Source organism: Harpia harpyja, chromosome 1 (assembly GCF_026419915.1).
Source record: "Harpia harpyja isolate bHarHar1 chromosome 1, bHarHar1 primary haplotype, whole genome shotgun sequence".
Classification (NCBI taxonomy): domain Eukaryota; kingdom Metazoa; phylum Chordata; class Aves; order Accipitriformes; family Accipitridae; genus Harpia; species Harpia harpyja.
In genome coordinates, this window is record NC_068940.1 from 13,927,960 (window position 1) to 13,944,187 (window position 16,228).

Below are 16,228 nucleotides of genomic sequence, written 5' to 3' on the forward strand. Positions count from 1 at the left end.
AACCTGACGCCAGGTCCCCATCACTGGTGTCTGTGTCCTCATGTTAGGACCTTTCCAGCGGGTGCCCATCACTGCAGAGCTGCACTGCTCCCAGTGCGTGCCTACAACTCTGCGTGTAGCTGGGGCTCTGTGTGGCTGGCTGCTAGCTCCCACGTCCCTGGGGATGGTGCCCTTATGCCAGGCTCTGTGGGTTGCTGTCTTTCCACTTTTAGGTATTTGCAACGTATAGATTTGAATGTTACTATATATGCCTGTCGGGAGCAGTTGGAGGGGTAGATATGTATAGGACATCATGTGTTCAAATGTGTCTTGCTTAAGTGAGCTTGTAAAAACTACTTTGATGTTACAGTTAGATGCCGTATAAATCATAACTGCATGTGAAGCCCTCCAAATCATGTGCATGCGTCTAATGTTGCGTATGTGCACTGTCATATGCAAATACATTTTTAGGCAATTTTTTCTTTTTTGATTAAAAGGTAAAAACCCAGTTGAACTCTGAGCAGGACAAGGGGTTTGTGCCTTAAGTCAGCTGCAATGAAAATTTCAACTACCCGTGTATGTTCATGCAAAACAGTGTCGGGACAGGGGGGAAGTCTGTCAAAGTCTGCAGCACGAGAGGGCTGCGGGGGGCTGTGCCCGGTTTCCTGAGGCTCTGTACCGTGTTTCCCGGCCCCCCCCCAGGGCCCCCCTGCACGCTGTAGCTGCCGTTCGCCATGATACGTGTGGTACCAGGGACTGGGGACCGCTGGCAGGGCTCTACACGGGGACTGCAGCCAGCGCCTGACCTGTGGGTTTTCCTCTCCCCCCATCCCGCCCCTCTCCCCCTCCTCCACAGCCCCCCATTGAGCCGGTGCTTGGGTGTGTGCGGAGAGGCGAGGCACCCCAAGCCCCCCACACCCGACCCCTGACACGAGTGGCATGAACTTGGAGCCGGGAGAGTGCGGGATGAATTCGGTGAGCTGTGGCAACGGGAAACTCCGCCAGTGGCTGATCGACCAGATAGACAGTGGCAAGTACCCAGGGCTGGTGTGGGAGAACGACGAGAAGAGCATCTTCCGCATCCCCTGGAAGCACGCCGGCAAGCAGGACTACAACCGCGAGGAGGATGCCGCCCTCTTCAAGGTAGGGCTCCGCCTGGGCTTGGGGCTGTGGGACACAGCCGGGGCAGGAGGGATGCCTGGAGGCTCTGCGGTGGCCCCTCGCCATCCCGTCCTCGCCGCCCACCCCTGCGGGCTGGCTCTGCTGGGTGCCTGCTGCCGCCGGCTGCCTGCCTGGTGGCCCTGGCTGTGCCCTGGTGTCCCCTGTGTTTGCGGGATGAGACCACCCGCCCTTTCCCGCTTCTCCGTGTGGAGCTAAATGCTTGTGGCACTGCGGCACGACTATTTCCACAGCTGTCTTGGATCATTTTCTCCCTTCCCTTGTGCCTGCTGAACTGTTTTTCCTACCTTACCATGCTGCTTTTTTCTCAGCCTAAGTCTGCAGGGAGTAAATTCATGCTCATATAAGCACACACGTATATGCTGTTTCAAGAATTGTGGACTTGTACCTTGTAGTTGATTCTTTTTCTTTTTTCTTTTTTTTTTTTTTTTTTTCCTTCTTGTTCTTTTGATTATCTGAAATGTTTCCAGGCCTGGGCTCTTTTTAAAGGAAAGTTCAGAGAGGGCATTGATAAACCAGATCCCCCTACCTGGAAGACAAGATTAAGGTGTGCTTTGAACAAGAGCAATGACTTTGAAGAACTGGTGGAGAGAAGCCAGCTGGACATCTCAGATCCCTATAAAGTGTACAGAATAGTACCAGAAGGAGCTAAAAAAGGTAAAGCATCTCAAATTCCCAATGTAACTGAGTGTGAATATGTCTCATTGTAAGCATATGACTGAAGCGTGCTTTTATGGAATGGCCCTGCACTTTTTAAAAGTGTTTTGAGGAGCCAAAATGGCAAGGCTCAAGTGCAGCTTGTTCTGATGACTTAAGAGGCTGCGTCTGCAGGAGAACTGCTGGCGTTTGAGTCGGAGCATTGAAAGGAAGCCCTTGCAGAAGATGCAGACAGGCGCCCTGCACATCGCTGGAGGAATTGCTCTTTTAGCTGGAGCCTCCCTGCCAGTTCTGTGTAGCGAGAGCCAAGCAAGCGGCTCAAGGGACAGGCAAAAAAAAAAAAAAATTTGCTTGCTGGATCTAGGTTTTGAATACAGGGAAGAGCAGAAGTGTTTTGAGCCAGACAGTAGGTAACTGCTGCGGGGGGAAGAGCTGGGAGCAAGGGATGCCCAGCCTGCAGCCTCCTGGGCAGAGGCTGGGGGCAGTGCCTGCTCTCCAAGAAGCCCCTGGTCCCAGGCAGGGCTTGCGGGAGGCGAAGGCTTGGCACGGCCTGGGGGGGCATCGTGGCACACTGGGAATGGCTGGGCAGCACTTTCCTGTGGGGCACTGGAGAGCCTGGCGGGACATGCTGCTTCGTGGAGCTGCCTGCAAGGGAGGGCTAGGAATCCTGTCCCAGAGGGGTGCTGAAGGGCATTTTAGTCCTCTGCTTGTTCAAAGGCGGGTCGTATGGATTTGTCTTCAAAGCGCCAATTTCAGATTTCCTTAAGATGTGGTTGACATAATTTATTTTCATCCCTCTGGTGAACGTAGGTGCAAAACAGATCAGCATGGAGGACCAACCGTTAATGATGAACCATCCCTTTCCAATAACTTCTCCTTACACTTCACTACCATCTCAGGTGTGACATTAATTATGCATTTCACTTGGTGCTTGTACATTGAGCAGCAGCATAATTTCTGTGCTATGTGCTATGTTTGTCTTTGCTGGCATGGCTCTCTAGTTCTCTCTGGAAGGAAACTTTATTATGAGAACGGAGAAATCAAGAAGCAACTTTTCTAATGTCATATGAGGCCACAGGGCAGCTGATTTCCCTTGGTGTTGTTTATCCCTGAGCAATAGCTCTTTTCTGTTGGACGGTAGATATTAGCACACTGCCATTCTGTTAATGCCAGAATGTAAGCGCCCAGTGAAGCCTTGCTCTTCCAAGTAAACATTTACCAGCAATGCTTTGACTGCCTTTTGTTATTCTACCCTGCTTATTATTGACACCAGTGGTGAGAAGTTCATTTGAAAGCCTCATTGGTGGTGGTGGCGAAGTGCCATTCCTGTAGCCTGGGCAGTGCTTAGACCTCCACGGGCTTTGGCAGAGAAAATCAAGGAGCTGAGATGTGAAAGCTGATGCAATGCATAGCATTAGTTTTTGACAGCTGCCAAGTAAAAAAAAAAATCTCGTTAAATTGAATAGGTACCGAACTACATGGTGCCCCACGAACGGAACTGGAGGGAGTTTGCCCCGGAGCAGCCGCATCCCGACATCCCCTACCAGTGTGCCAGCGTCCCTTTTGCAGCTCGCAGTCATCACTGGCAAGGGCCTGGCTGTGAAAATGGTAAGACGCTCCCGTTTAGGGTTGCTTGCTGAGGTTGGTCACCTAGGAGGACCGCAGATTTCAGGTTCCTTATTCGTGGCTTTGATTGGAATTAGCAGAAGTAGCCGGAGAGGAGTGCTGGGCTCCCTTCAAAGAGAGTCACAGGGTCCATGGCAAGAGCCTTTGTCCTGGCTCTTGCTTTCGCTGCCACCGTACACGTGGTGTGTGGGCTATGCAGTCCTCTGAGCTGATACAAGTCAGCCCCCAAAAGTTCTCAGGTGTCTCAAAAGCCCTGAGCCGTAAGAAGGCAACCACCCCCCCCAAAAACCCCAAATAGGAACATGTGTCCTTTAGCTTCGCTTTCTGATTTTGGACCTTCTGAGGCACACATCAGTGAGGTTTTCCCTCCAGCCTTGTGGATTAGAATGGCATTATTCTCCCAAGAGGAAAGCTGAAATTATTACTTTATTTTACTGCTGCAGCAATGGGACAACTTGTCATGGATTGAGTCTCTCTTGGGGCTGGTAGAGCAGAAACAGAATAAAAGGATGTTCCCTTCCCCGAAGATCTCACAGTACTAGAGCCTAACATAATCATGGCTTTCCAAGCTCTGCGTCCTTAGGAAAAAGCCTGAGTTGTGAAACTTGGCAACGCTGAAGCCTGCAGGGGATAAAACATAAGAGAAAGGGAACCGTATGCTGTAGACCCTTGCAGGATAACTCACCTGAGGCCATAGGCGTTTGCTTTGTGAGGAGAAGCAGCTGGCTCAGAAGGGCAGGAAAGGATGGGAAGTGAGGAAGGACTTCTTAGAGCAGATACTACATTTTCAGAGGACAGCTCTCTAGAGGTTTTGGTGCAGAGAAATCTAAAATCTGCTAAAAAGTAAATTCTCAGTGCACTGCAACTTCTGCTGGCAGTATATTGGAATTATTAGGCAGAATCCTTTGCTTTTAGTTGAGCTATTTGCTAATAAAAAATTGAGGTAGCAAGCTGAATGAACTCTGCCCTGAAGTACATCCTCTGCAGCAGTTAAACACACATTTGGACACTTTGCTGAATTTGGAGGCAGTTGTTAGTGGCTGGTATTGGCTTTCTCATTGGGCTCTAAAACGTGTCAAGAGATGTAGGTGTTTTTTATCCACATTGCTCCAGCTTCTGATTGTGGTGGGTTCTGCCATTGGGAACGGTAGTGTGCACTTGTCTGCAAGTCACTTGCATCATCCTCCAAAGACTTTTACTGACATTAAGAGACAGAGGAAAACATCGATTGCCTGTGTTATAATCCACTTACTAAAAGGCATCTCTTGGAACAGTCTAATAGTAGTCCTGGTAATAAAACCCTAATAATCTCCTGCTGCACAATTTTCTTTACCTACTTTTTAAACAGTGTTAATTCCAGCTGTATTGTTATACCCATCTTTAGTAAAATTTCTTATACAAAATGGATTGTTTTATGCAGGCAACTTTCAAGAGCACTGTGGGCTAGTTAAAAATGCAAATTATTTCTGTAATAGAAAAACATGTTAGGTAAGGAAAAAGGACTAGGGGGAATACTGAAATGCTAAGGGAGTATTTAATGCTCCCTTAAAATATAAATACAGTCCCAAATAAAAATACAGTCCAAATAACAACTGGAGAGATTGATAGAGTTGGCATATCTGGAAAAATTGGGAAATAGGACCTTTTTAAGAAGAAGGGGGGAAGAGAGAGAGTTCCTAGTGGGCCCCAGAAAAACTCGCTTTTGCATCGCTGTGATCTCTACCCGAGCTTTTATTGTAGGATTTAGGCAGCTGTCACTGACTTTTGTTTGTGAAAACAGGTTGTCAGGTGACAGGAACCTTTTATGCTTGTGCCCCTCCTGAGTCCCAGACTCCTGGCATCCCGATTGAGCCAAGCATAAGGTCTGGTGAAGCCCTCGCCCTGTCAGGTAAGGTCCGTAACCCCCCGGCCTCTCTGGGGAGCTTGACAAGAGACTCCCGCTTCTGACTTGCCCCGGCACTCTCTCTCCTTTCTGATGGAAAGGGGAAAGAAGGAAGAAAAAAGAAACCTTTTTAATGAATGAATTCGGTGTATTGGCTTAAGCCTCTCTCTTCCAGGATACTTGAGCACTTGCAGCCCCAGCTCCAAGGGATGGAGGTGGTTAAAGTTAATGGAAGTGCTTTGCTGGCTCACGGTGTTAGTGCTGGGTTGCTTCAGTGAGCCACCAAATCAGGCCTTCCCAGGGGAGTTTGGAAATTTTGGGGGTCAGTGACTTTTAGCTCAGTTCTTCATTTGGGAGGAGCCCCCCCCAAAACTGGTGTTACCTGGGTACCTTGCTGTGCTCCTGCTGGTGCCATCTGGCTTTGCTCTGCTTCGTTATTCGTGGTGAAAAAAAAGGCATTCAGGAAAGAAAAGGGAAGTTATTTCAGCCAGGTTTGCAGACATCCGGATGCTGGGCGACTTTCTGAGTAACTGGGAGAAGGTGTGGGAATGTGCTTTTCACAGAAATAATGGATAAACCTATAACATGACGCTCGACAGGTTTCCCAAGCGGGATTGCTCTCCTGAATCAGGGTCTGTATGTGTGTATATATGTGTATGCGTATATAAACATGTATTATACACACACACATATTTTTTTTTTATATAGATATAGATATTCAGTGCTGTGTGAGTTCTTAGGGGTCAGCCAAGTTGACCGAATGGCCATTTGGAAGTAAGGCTGGGGATTTCAGGTACAGCCCTGTTGGAGCTGGAGCCAGGAGTCACTTCTCTTCAGGCAGCTGAGTGCAAGTTTGCAGGTCGCCTGTGCAGAAGCCTCTTTTATGCAAAATCTGGGGAGAAACACAGCTACTTCCTGGTTAAATCTGAGGAAGTGTACTGAGTTGGTGGGTTTAATTGTGTCATGAACTTGGAAAATGTGATGAACTTTTAGTGTGCAGACGTTTCCTTTTAAACGGAAATGTGAAGTTTGCGGGATGTTAGTTCCTACCAAATTCCCACATCAATAGCCCTTATAATAAATTGAGAGATCATTAATGCTACTGTGCCCCAAAAGTTTTAGTATTTATATTCTTTATGTGATTTTTGCTAATGTGAGCCTGTCTTCTGGGTGTTGGTGACCACCAGGCTCAGAAATCTCATGCAAACTTGTCTCTTGGTCTTAGTACAGCTTTGAAACATAAAACATTCACACTAATGTATCACAATGATTCTTTTTTTTTTTTTCTCCTTGTAGATTGTCGACTCCACATCTGCTTATATTACCGTGAAATACTGGTAAAGGAGGTGACAACTTCTAGTCCTGAAGGTTGTAGGATATCCCATGGCCAAAGTTATGAGGTCAGCAGCCTGGAGCAAGTTATCTTCCCTTATCCAGAGGATAACGGCCAGAGGAAGAACATAGAAAAATTACTGAACCACCTGGAACGAGGAGTAATACTGTGGATGGCACCTGATGGCCTCTACGCTAAGAGACTTTGCCAAAGCAGGATCTACTGGGATGGGCCTCTGGCGCTCTGCAGTGACCGACCCAACAAGCTGGAGCGGGACCAAACATGCAAGCTCTTTGATACTCAGCAGTTTTTAGCAGGTAATTACCGCTATGGCTTTGATACCATTTCTGGAGATGTCACCCGGTCGCTCTCCACATCGCCTTTATGGGAGTCCTCTTTTCGTGTTACCTTATGAATTACAGTAAGAATTACCTCTCAATTCTTCTGGGCAAGTGCAGTCAAGGGGTAGTTGACTCCTGAATAATCCTGTCAAATTCCGTTCTCTGTGCACGTTCAATGCCCCTGCACAAACCAGGAGGAGGGAACTGATGCTCACCTGGTGACACCCAAAACCCCACATCTCTTTAAGAAGTGTAAGGAGGAACCTAAAAAAATAGTCTTTCCACAAACTGAGTGACAGAGGAAAGTGGATTCGTGATCTGGGATCTGCTAGCGTGAGTCCTGGGTTGGTCTGTGGTCTGCACTGGCACTGCTTTCAGCTTGACCCAGAGCGAGCCCGAGATCTTGCTCAGAATATACAAATACCAGCATGAATTTCAGCAGAAAGCCTTCTTTTCAGTCTGTGCCAGTGTTTAAAAGATATCTTGGGGGTGAAAAGGATTTCACAAGGTTTGGAGTTTCAGGATTGCCTAATGCTCTAAGCAAGGAGGTACGTTGCCTCTCCAGAGCTCCGTGGGAAGGTCTCGGTTTGCACAGGGCAGTACAGAGGGGACAAGGGCACGCTTCAGGATGGCGCCTTCTCCTTCCAGCCCATGGAGGGCAGGGGCAGAGCCTCAACCCCGCTTCCCAGCACTTCTGAGCAGTTAGAGGGAGGAAAGCTGTCCACCCAGAGAAACGAAACTGGGGGGAGCCAGTCATTGTCCCGGAGGACAGCCTGAGCAGCAGGAATACACATTGGCCCTTCTTTGAGATGTGTGGCATCGCTATAGGTGAACTGAGTGCCTATGGTTTGGTGTGTTTTCCTATTAGAACAGGGCATCAGCACTGGCATGACTCTCTCAGGAGAATAACGCCTTCCAAAATTAAAAAGCCCCACCAAACCCAAACCAACAGCTTTAGCATACTTTATATTCCAGGCTTGATGCACCATCCCAGCAAAATGGTCAAGCAAGAAATGAATTTAGAGAGAGAAATCTCATATGGATATGAGAATTGACAGTTAAAAAGGGGAATTTGAGGTCAGGGTATTAGCTTGGGCTTCAATCACATGCTAATTTAAAGATGTATAATTTTGCCTCTGATGATGGTTTTGGAAATCCCTTTCCCTTTTCTCAGGTGTTTTTTTAGATGTAGTCTGGGTTCTTCCAAACGGTTGACAGGACATCTCTTTTTAGACACCTAACCCCAAAGATAAGCTCAAGCAATAGTTATTTTTTCCTCCACCTAAATTACTTATGCACCAATGCCTGTGCAAACCCAAGCATGTGGTTGAAGTCATAGCCTGTGGTGTGTGCAGAGTGAGTTTTTGCATGTGTTGATGCTCAGCTAGGTTTGTAAGGGGCTTGCCATAGGCGTATCACATCTCCATGTTAATTGAATGTACTGAGGTCCCAGACTGTGGGCAAGCTTGGGGATTCCCCTCTTAGGAAACTGGGCCTTCCTTGGGAAGGGAGGCAGGAGATCTCTACCAGGAGAGGAAATCTTGAACAGCAGAGGAAAGGGCAGATGCAGAACTGCTGTGGACCACAGCTGTTAGGACCCCGTTGAGGAGCTGGACCCTGCAATGCAAACTGTGCTGGAGCATCGAGGCCTGTGTTGAGCAGCCTATACTGTTGGGAAGGCCAAAATGGCAATAAATCAGAAAACAGGTGGATGGTCGCTCAGGCGTACTGCGTAATAAATGCAGTAAATTGGGCTGGGTGGAGAGTAGGAGGATAGAGGCAGAGAATTTGGGAGTGTGAGGGCAGCAGCCAGAGGAGGGTTGGCCTGGCAGAAGGAAGGGCGGCTGGAGCCAGAGTAGCGGGAGATGGGGAAGGTTTTGGGGAAGCGCATGGGGAGCCCTGCGGTGTTGCAGGAGGTGCTTGGGCCTGGAAAGGGAAATGGAGCAAGTGGAGGGTTTTGGAGAAGCACGAGGCTGACCTCAAGTCCCGATTATCCTGCTGGTGGGAAGGAAAGTGCTTTCTTCTCCAGGTCCATGCCATGGGCTGCTGTGTAGCACTCCCACAGGTTTTCAGGATTTGGAGAATTGCTGAGGCCAAATAAAACAGGGGGGAAAGGAAAAAAAAAAAAAAAAAAGGAAAACAGGGTTTTGAGGGAGACCCTGGGGAGAACTATGATTTACTCTGTGTTTTAAGTGAGCTGCCTATAGTTTTATAACTGACCCTCCCAGTAAGACCAGTAGTCCCAAGCCAGGGTTGCGACACTGTTGTGGTAACCACTGCATTCACACCTTGGTCTGAAAAGCTTGCAGTTAGAGTAGAAGTGGCAGGGGTGTATTCTGGGAAAAGGTGCATTTGTCATGCCACATTTGAAGACTCTCCTTTCCCTGTATAGCAGGGGGTGCTTAATTATAAGACATTGGTTTTAATATTAATTTCAACTTTTTCCAGAAAGCATGAACAAGGTTATAAATTAAAGTGAAATCTTTACCAATCAACTATGTAGAAACACTTCACATAATGCAGACATTAATGAGGATCTTAGAAGCAATTTTCTTTTTTTTTTTTTTTTTTTTCCTGGAAGGAAATACAGTGCCTAAAACATAACATAATGATTTTGGTTCAAGTGGAAGTCTCTTATGAAGGCCTCCCCAGCTATCTTTCTTAGGGGCCACTTTGACTATTGGAGTAATAACATCGTTTGACCTTTTCCCTTTGTGCAAGGGTGTGGGTTAGTGAAGGGAGTAAAGGAGCACAGAAGACACAGGCTCTTTTGCTGGTTCGATGCATGGCTTAAGTACTTCACCTTTCCATGCCTCCCTGTCCCCCACTAGGCACAGTGGTGACAGTGGCTCCATGACTGTGTCTAGCTGAGGCTGAATTTCATTCCTGGCAGTACTTTGAGTCTCGGGCTCTACTAAGCCATTACTTTCAGTGCTGCTGTTGGGCATCCGCTTGAGTGTGTCCCAGCTACCGCCGGTGTCTGCTCCAGGAGGTTCTGCTGTCAAGGCCCAGTAAAAATACTAATTGGAAGACATCCCATTTGTGCATAAGAAATGACTTGTGAGGCAAGGCAAATAATAGAAGAATTGCAGTGTTAAAACTAGCTCCCCCTGATCTGTGGGAAAGTCTCCAAACTCAGTGTCTTCTCCTTACCTCATGTTTTTTTTCCTGACCTCTCTCATCCTCCCCTGGAGTTACTTCATCTTCTCCCACTGTGCTCCAGGGTCCTCCATTTGGAGCTCAGCCGTCCGCAAAGTCTTTCTTACTGGCCTATACTGGTTTTGGCTGGGATAGAGGTAATTTTCTTCATAGCAGCCCATGTGGTGCTATGGTTTGGATTTGTGATCAAAATAGCACTGATAACATAGGGATGTTTTAGCTAATGCTGAACAATGCTTGCACAGCATCAAGGCTTTCTCCATTTCTCACTCTGCCCCCACAGCAAGTAGGCTGGGCTGGACAAGAGGCTGGGAGGGGGCAGAGCCAGGACAGCTGACCCAAGTTGACCAAAGGGATATTCCCTACCATATGACCTCGTGGGCAGCAGTAAAACTGGGGTGGGAGTTTGCCAGAGGTTGCTGTTGCATCAGTCGGTTGGTGGTGAGCGATTGCTTTTTGCATCACTCGTTTTTTCTTTGTTTTGTTTTGTCTTTTTTTTCTTTTACCTATTAAACTGTCTTTATCTCAACCCACAAGTTTTCTCACTTTTGCCCTTCCAATTTTCTCCCCCATCCCAGTGGCGGGAGCGAGCAAGCAGCTGTGTGGTGCTTACCTGCCTGCCAGGGTTAACCTACAACACAGCCCTTTCTCTCTTCCCAGAGCTGCAAGCCTTTGCTCACCATGGACGTCCACTGCCAAGATACCAGGTTGCTCTGTGCTTTGGGGAGGAATTTCCAGATCCGCAGAGGCAGAGGAAGCTAATTACAGCCCATGTAAGTAGGACTTCTGCCTTACCTAAAAGAAACATATTCCTTGGAGGATATGAAGCTGCCAGTCAGGCTTTTCTACCTTGTGTAGGTTGTGAGGGAGGTAACAAATTCTTGAAAACGCACCACCATCCAGACCAGGGATGAATCCCCAGATCTGCCAAGGACTGACTGGTAGCCCTCGGTAGGGCAGAGCACCTGATTTCCCTCTCTGTAGAGTGTAAGCGTCATCCGTGATCACTTGCAAATCCCTTCAAAACCTAAAGCTGGAAGGTACCCTGGAAGAGCTGGGCTGTGTTGTTATCGCCAGCCCAGTTGCACAGCTCCTTGGGCTATGAGGCTGGTGCAGGATGCGGTGCTTTCACAACCGTTGCACCTGAAGATGCTCCAGAATCCCAGCCTGCATCTCAGGGACCTCAGCCCTTAACGGGATGCAGGGGCTGCCTGTGCAGCTTCGGGGTTAAGGTAGCTGGCAAGCTTTTGAGCTGACTGACCACAGTTCGCACACACTCAAAGCTAGTGTTTCGGGATGCTATCCGAGAGAGGGTGATGACGGAGACTGAGACCAGGTACTTTCTAAATTGGCTGTATTGGCCCATAAAACCACAAGAGAGGTGATAATGCACACGTTAGCGGTAGGGTTTAGCTTATCGCATACTTGGGAAGAAAACTGGTGTCTCTTTTAATTTTTCGAAAGCCCCTTTGGTAGCAGCACGGGTCCCAAGTCAGACTTCTGTCATAAGCCTTGGCCTCCCCTTAGCTGCGTAGCTTTTGAACTGGTACGCTGCTGCTCAGCAAATCTCTGGGGTGGAAGGTGGGAAGCTTACAAATCCATTCCAAGCTATGGGATGGTTAGAGGTAGCTCTCCATGCCCATCTCTTGTTAAACTCTTTTCCATCCCCGTTTTGGCTTTCCAGCTCTCCATCCCTCCTTCGTAGCATCCCCTCTCCAGCCCCCTTCTCCATCTCCTGTCCTGGCAGCTTCTCTGTGAGCCTGTACCTCCTGCTCTTTCCAGAGCTTTGCTTCCCCCTTACCAGTTGATCCTCCACCTGCTCAACCTGTCCCAGCTCATGGACTGGTGGGGCTCTACCATCCCACCAAACAGCTATGCCCCGGGAGCTGCCTGGCTCACCTGCCCTGCTGCCTTCCCGTCTCCCCCACGGTGGGATAGGAGGTGCTCAGCTGCCTCTGAACGCCGATGGGCAGAAGGGAAGGGGGAACGGTGGGGCTGCTCCAAGGCAGCGATCCCTTCTGGCTCTCTCCCTTTCCAGAGGTGGGACCCCCAGACAGCGTGTTTTTTCCTCCAAAATGGTGCCCGTGTCTTAACGTGGAGGGGCTGGCTGACCAGCAGGAGAGGGTTGTAGAGTTGTCCAACCTGTCCGTCCCCTGAGAGTTAGGAGAGCTTCAGGTGTTCTCAGTGTGCAACTTAAATGTTTGCAGTCAGAGCCCAAAGCCCTGAGGGGGAACGGTGGTTTCTGAAGAGACAGAAGTGAAGGCAGCATTAAATCGTACAAATCCCTCTTGGTGGTTGAACAGATTCTTCATCAGAGCTTGAATGAACAGAAATAAGAGTAACCTTGGTGTTAGACTGAAGTCTGATTTCAAACAAACACAGTCGTTTGGCAATGTATCTCAGTCTATCTGAGCGCTCCAGCATTTCAAGTTAAGTCCTCAAAGTACTTTACAATGCAGATGAGACTTTCAGCGCTTTGCGTGTGCATTCGAACATGTCGAGTGGCCATGGACATGTCTGGCCTGGAGGCACTGCTCATGCCCAGGGGCTGGCTAAGGGGCTGCAATTGCTAATACATCATTTGTGTCACTGGTATGCGCCTTCTAAACGAAGGCCGTGGAGGTAAGGAGTGTGTGCAGTTAGCAAGGCACTTGGCAGCAGAACAGGCAAAGCCTGGCTTAAAACAGAGATTAGTGAGACCACTGAAATCGTTTTCCCATTCTGGTAAGCAGAACTGTTTTGTCCTGCCTCGTTTTTAACTTAAAACCAGCATAAATAACTAAGGTGAGGAGCATGAAATTTTGTCACATGTCTGATTAACATTTTGTCTGTTCTTAAGGTTGAACCAATGTTTGCCAGGCAGCTGTATTACTTTGCTCAACAAAACAGTGGACATCTTCTGAGAGGCTATGATTTACCAGAACTTATGACTAGTCCAGAGGATTATCACAGATCTATTCGCCATTCCTCTATTCAAGAATAAGATCCTCAGAAAGAGTGTTTTTAAAGGCACTGTAAAGATTATGCAGAGTGGAGGAGCAGATCTGGGTCGCAATTTGGAGATCCACATCACAGCTGGATGTGTTCAAGGGTTCAATGATAGGAAAGTGAACTAGGACAACCATATTGTATGATACAAATGACGGGTCTTCAATATTTGGATGGTACATCTCACATAGGTTCCACTGTTGCTGGGAATAACTCAAAACTGACGAAAATATTGCTATGTTTACGTTTGCTTAATGTTCTCCTTGGGTTTTGAGGACTGATTCTTACCGAAGACTTAAATCCAGAGTTTACACTGTTACATTTGCAGGGCTATTTATTTTGGATTACTGATCTCAGGGAAAGTACATAAATTTGCGGTGTTCCCAATTTGAAACTGTAGCTACTATAGGTGGGTAGCAAACGTAGATGGTTTATTGAGAATAGCTAATACATGTAAGTGGTTATAAATTTAGATTCGTAAGTGTGATGCCTATATTCTTCTATAGAATATTTCAGTGTATTTTTTAAAAACAATGCAATTCTTCAGAGACATATTTTTTTAATGCCTGACTGACATTTGTCCTGACAATGAATTTTGTTGCTGCCACTGTTGTTACTGGATTAGCCCCCATAATAGCAGTTTCTAAGGTGATGCATTTATGGTACTGTGTTAAGAAAAGTGACCATTCAGCTCATGTTACCTGTGGATTGAGTGGATTAACCACTAGAATTCTAGAGTCCCGAAGAGCAGGTTTAAAAATAAATTACATTTTTCTTATAATTGAAAGCTACTATGCATTATATATATATATATATATGTATGCATTAGAGTTGAGTTGTCAGACCTTGAAAATAGCACAGAAATGGTCCTGGTAGCCCTTTTTTTGATGTCATATGCATAAGCCAGGTTAAAATAACCACCACCTCTGACTTATAGAGAGCCAGCTCTGCTCTTCATGTGCACTCGCAGCTTCCTTCCAGTGGTACTGAAATGAATGTGAAGGGAGAGTTCAAGGAGAGCAGCATTTGGCCTCCCATATTAAGACAGTCAAGGAAATACTTGTTTTAATGTTTGTTTTCAAAAATTTTACAGGAGTACAATTTGATGCAATTTGCAGCTTTTAATGATAGGGTGCCATTATAAAGACAAAGAGAAGAGGTCTGTTGGGTATGCATGTCAGTGAAATTTCCTTGCTGGCAAGCAGACTGTGTGATCTGAGTAGCTTTAACTCCAAAACATGATCGCCCTATGCTTAACAGACATACTTCACTTGACTTTCTAAATGAGGAAGAAAAACTGGTACTTGGTCTGGCAGCAGACTTGTGTTCTAGGGACTTTGAATTTATACATCTTAAAGATGCATACTCTTTTGGGATATATTATCCCCCTCCTCCACAGTGCCAAGCGGAATTAACAGATCATTTTTACTTTTGTGTTCTTTGTTACTTTAAGTGTTTTTCCTGACAAATATTTTCATAGGGGAGACCTCTTTCTTGGACATTAAAAGCACTGCTCTAGGTGACCGTCAGAGCTTCTGCATATGCTTTTGGCCTGTGCATACATTTTACTGAAAGGGACTTTTGTGTTCAAACTGAACTGGTACAATACAAATATTTGATGTGTTTTTCACTTTTTCCTAGTGGTCGTTGCTTCTTATGCTCATTGCTTCAGCTCACATCTTAGAATAAAGTCCTTATTCCCTACCAACTCGATTCGTATGTGTTGTTTTCAGTAGCGGGGTGAATCTAACATGCGCGGTTCTGTGCTGTGAACCTGGGCAGCACTGCTGGCTAAGTCTATGGGGAACTGTGTTCTAAGCCAAAAGTGCAGGGAAAGGTCAAAAGGTAAGGATTTTTTTCTTACGAAAATGTCTGCACTATTAGCTACAGTTAGTAGAAAAAGGGAGAAAAGGGAGGTTGCCCTTTGGCTGTTGGTTTCCCGGACCACGGACAATGCGGCAGAGCCCTGCAGCTGGGGATCTGGTGCTGCCACGCACCTGAGGGCTCTGCCCCTGCCCCTCCATGGCCTCCGGGGCTGGGGGCCGGGCTGGTGCCCCCCCTGCCCAGCACAGCGCTTGGGGACTCTGAACCGCTGCTTGTCCGGCTGGCGGCTGGAGCTGGAGCTGGTGGTTACTGGTCGCTGGTGGTTACTACTTGTTTCCAGAGTGCTTTCAAGTGGGAAAAGCTGGGAAAGGGTGAAAAGGAGGATGACAAGTGAACTAAAATAGTGAAGTGAAGAATAGGAGTGAATTTCACCAGGCAGACCCTATTTACTGGAAATTGGGGTCCTGAGAAGGGTCCTTGGGTGCGTAGCTTGCAGACAGAGCAAGGCCTGAAAAGTAGGTAGGAGATTTGTGAAGTGTCTGAAGATGGGGGCGGGCATTCTCTCTTTATGTGGAGGCTCCTGTTGACTATCGAGGTGCATTATTTTTAGCTTTGGAATAAGCTTTTAATTATTTTCCTTGACAGAGCATGATTTAAAGCTGGCGGCTGTGAAGAGGGAGGGAGAAGTGCACAATCTACTTTCTGGCCAAACACAACTTGCTTAGTTTGAATGCAGAGAGATGCAGGTGAAAGACTTATTTTAACCAAGCAAAGACGTTGAGATATTTTTCTTGGAAGGATGGGGCAGGGGGAAGAGTGGAAGGAAAATCAAGCTGTTGATTTGAACCATAAATTATTTTGCATATGATGACTTTAAAGCTGCGTTTGACTTCTGTGACCATCTCTTACTGTTCAAAATAACTAATGGATACGTAAAGTGGAAAAAAAAAAAGCAAACAAGAAAAAACCCTGAAAACATTTTCTCCTTTTAGTATCTTTTCTACAGTCACTACGTGAAAGCATTTGAAGTACTTCCTACTTCTGTTAACGTCTGTTTATAGTTTCTGAGGTCTACTTCCTTCCTGTTATGATTTCGGTGGCGTTATAAATGACATGTTTTACTCCCATCAACACCAAAGGCATAGCTGGTGTGTTTTCAAACAATTTCAGCGTCCAATTTGTGTCAGTATTGGTTTCTCTGATTTTAATACAGCCGCACTTACAATTGTTTCTTGAAAGGGTTTTGTGCCAGAGCTCTGC

At 46.9% G+C, this 16,228-nt stretch overlaps 1 protein-coding gene across 1 annotated transcript; it reads left to right on the plus strand.

Moving 5' to 3' along the window:
* The first annotated feature begins 854 nt into the window (after positions 1 to 854).
* Positions 855 to 14,848, plus strand: IRF4 (interferon regulatory factor 4). Its single transcript, XM_052780257.1, has 8 exons — positions 855 to 1,122; positions 1,629 to 1,815; positions 2,626 to 2,714; positions 3,282 to 3,423; positions 5,222 to 5,329; positions 6,620 to 6,973; positions 10,817 to 10,929; positions 12,996 to 14,848. The coding sequence occupies exons 1-8, from the start codon at positions 919 to 921 to the stop codon at positions 13,137 to 13,139; spliced, it is 1,341 nt and encodes a 446-aa protein (XP_052636217.1). The 5' UTR covers positions 855 to 918; the 3' UTR covers positions 13,140 to 14,848.
* Positions 14,849 to 16,228: the final 1,380 nt, after the last annotated feature.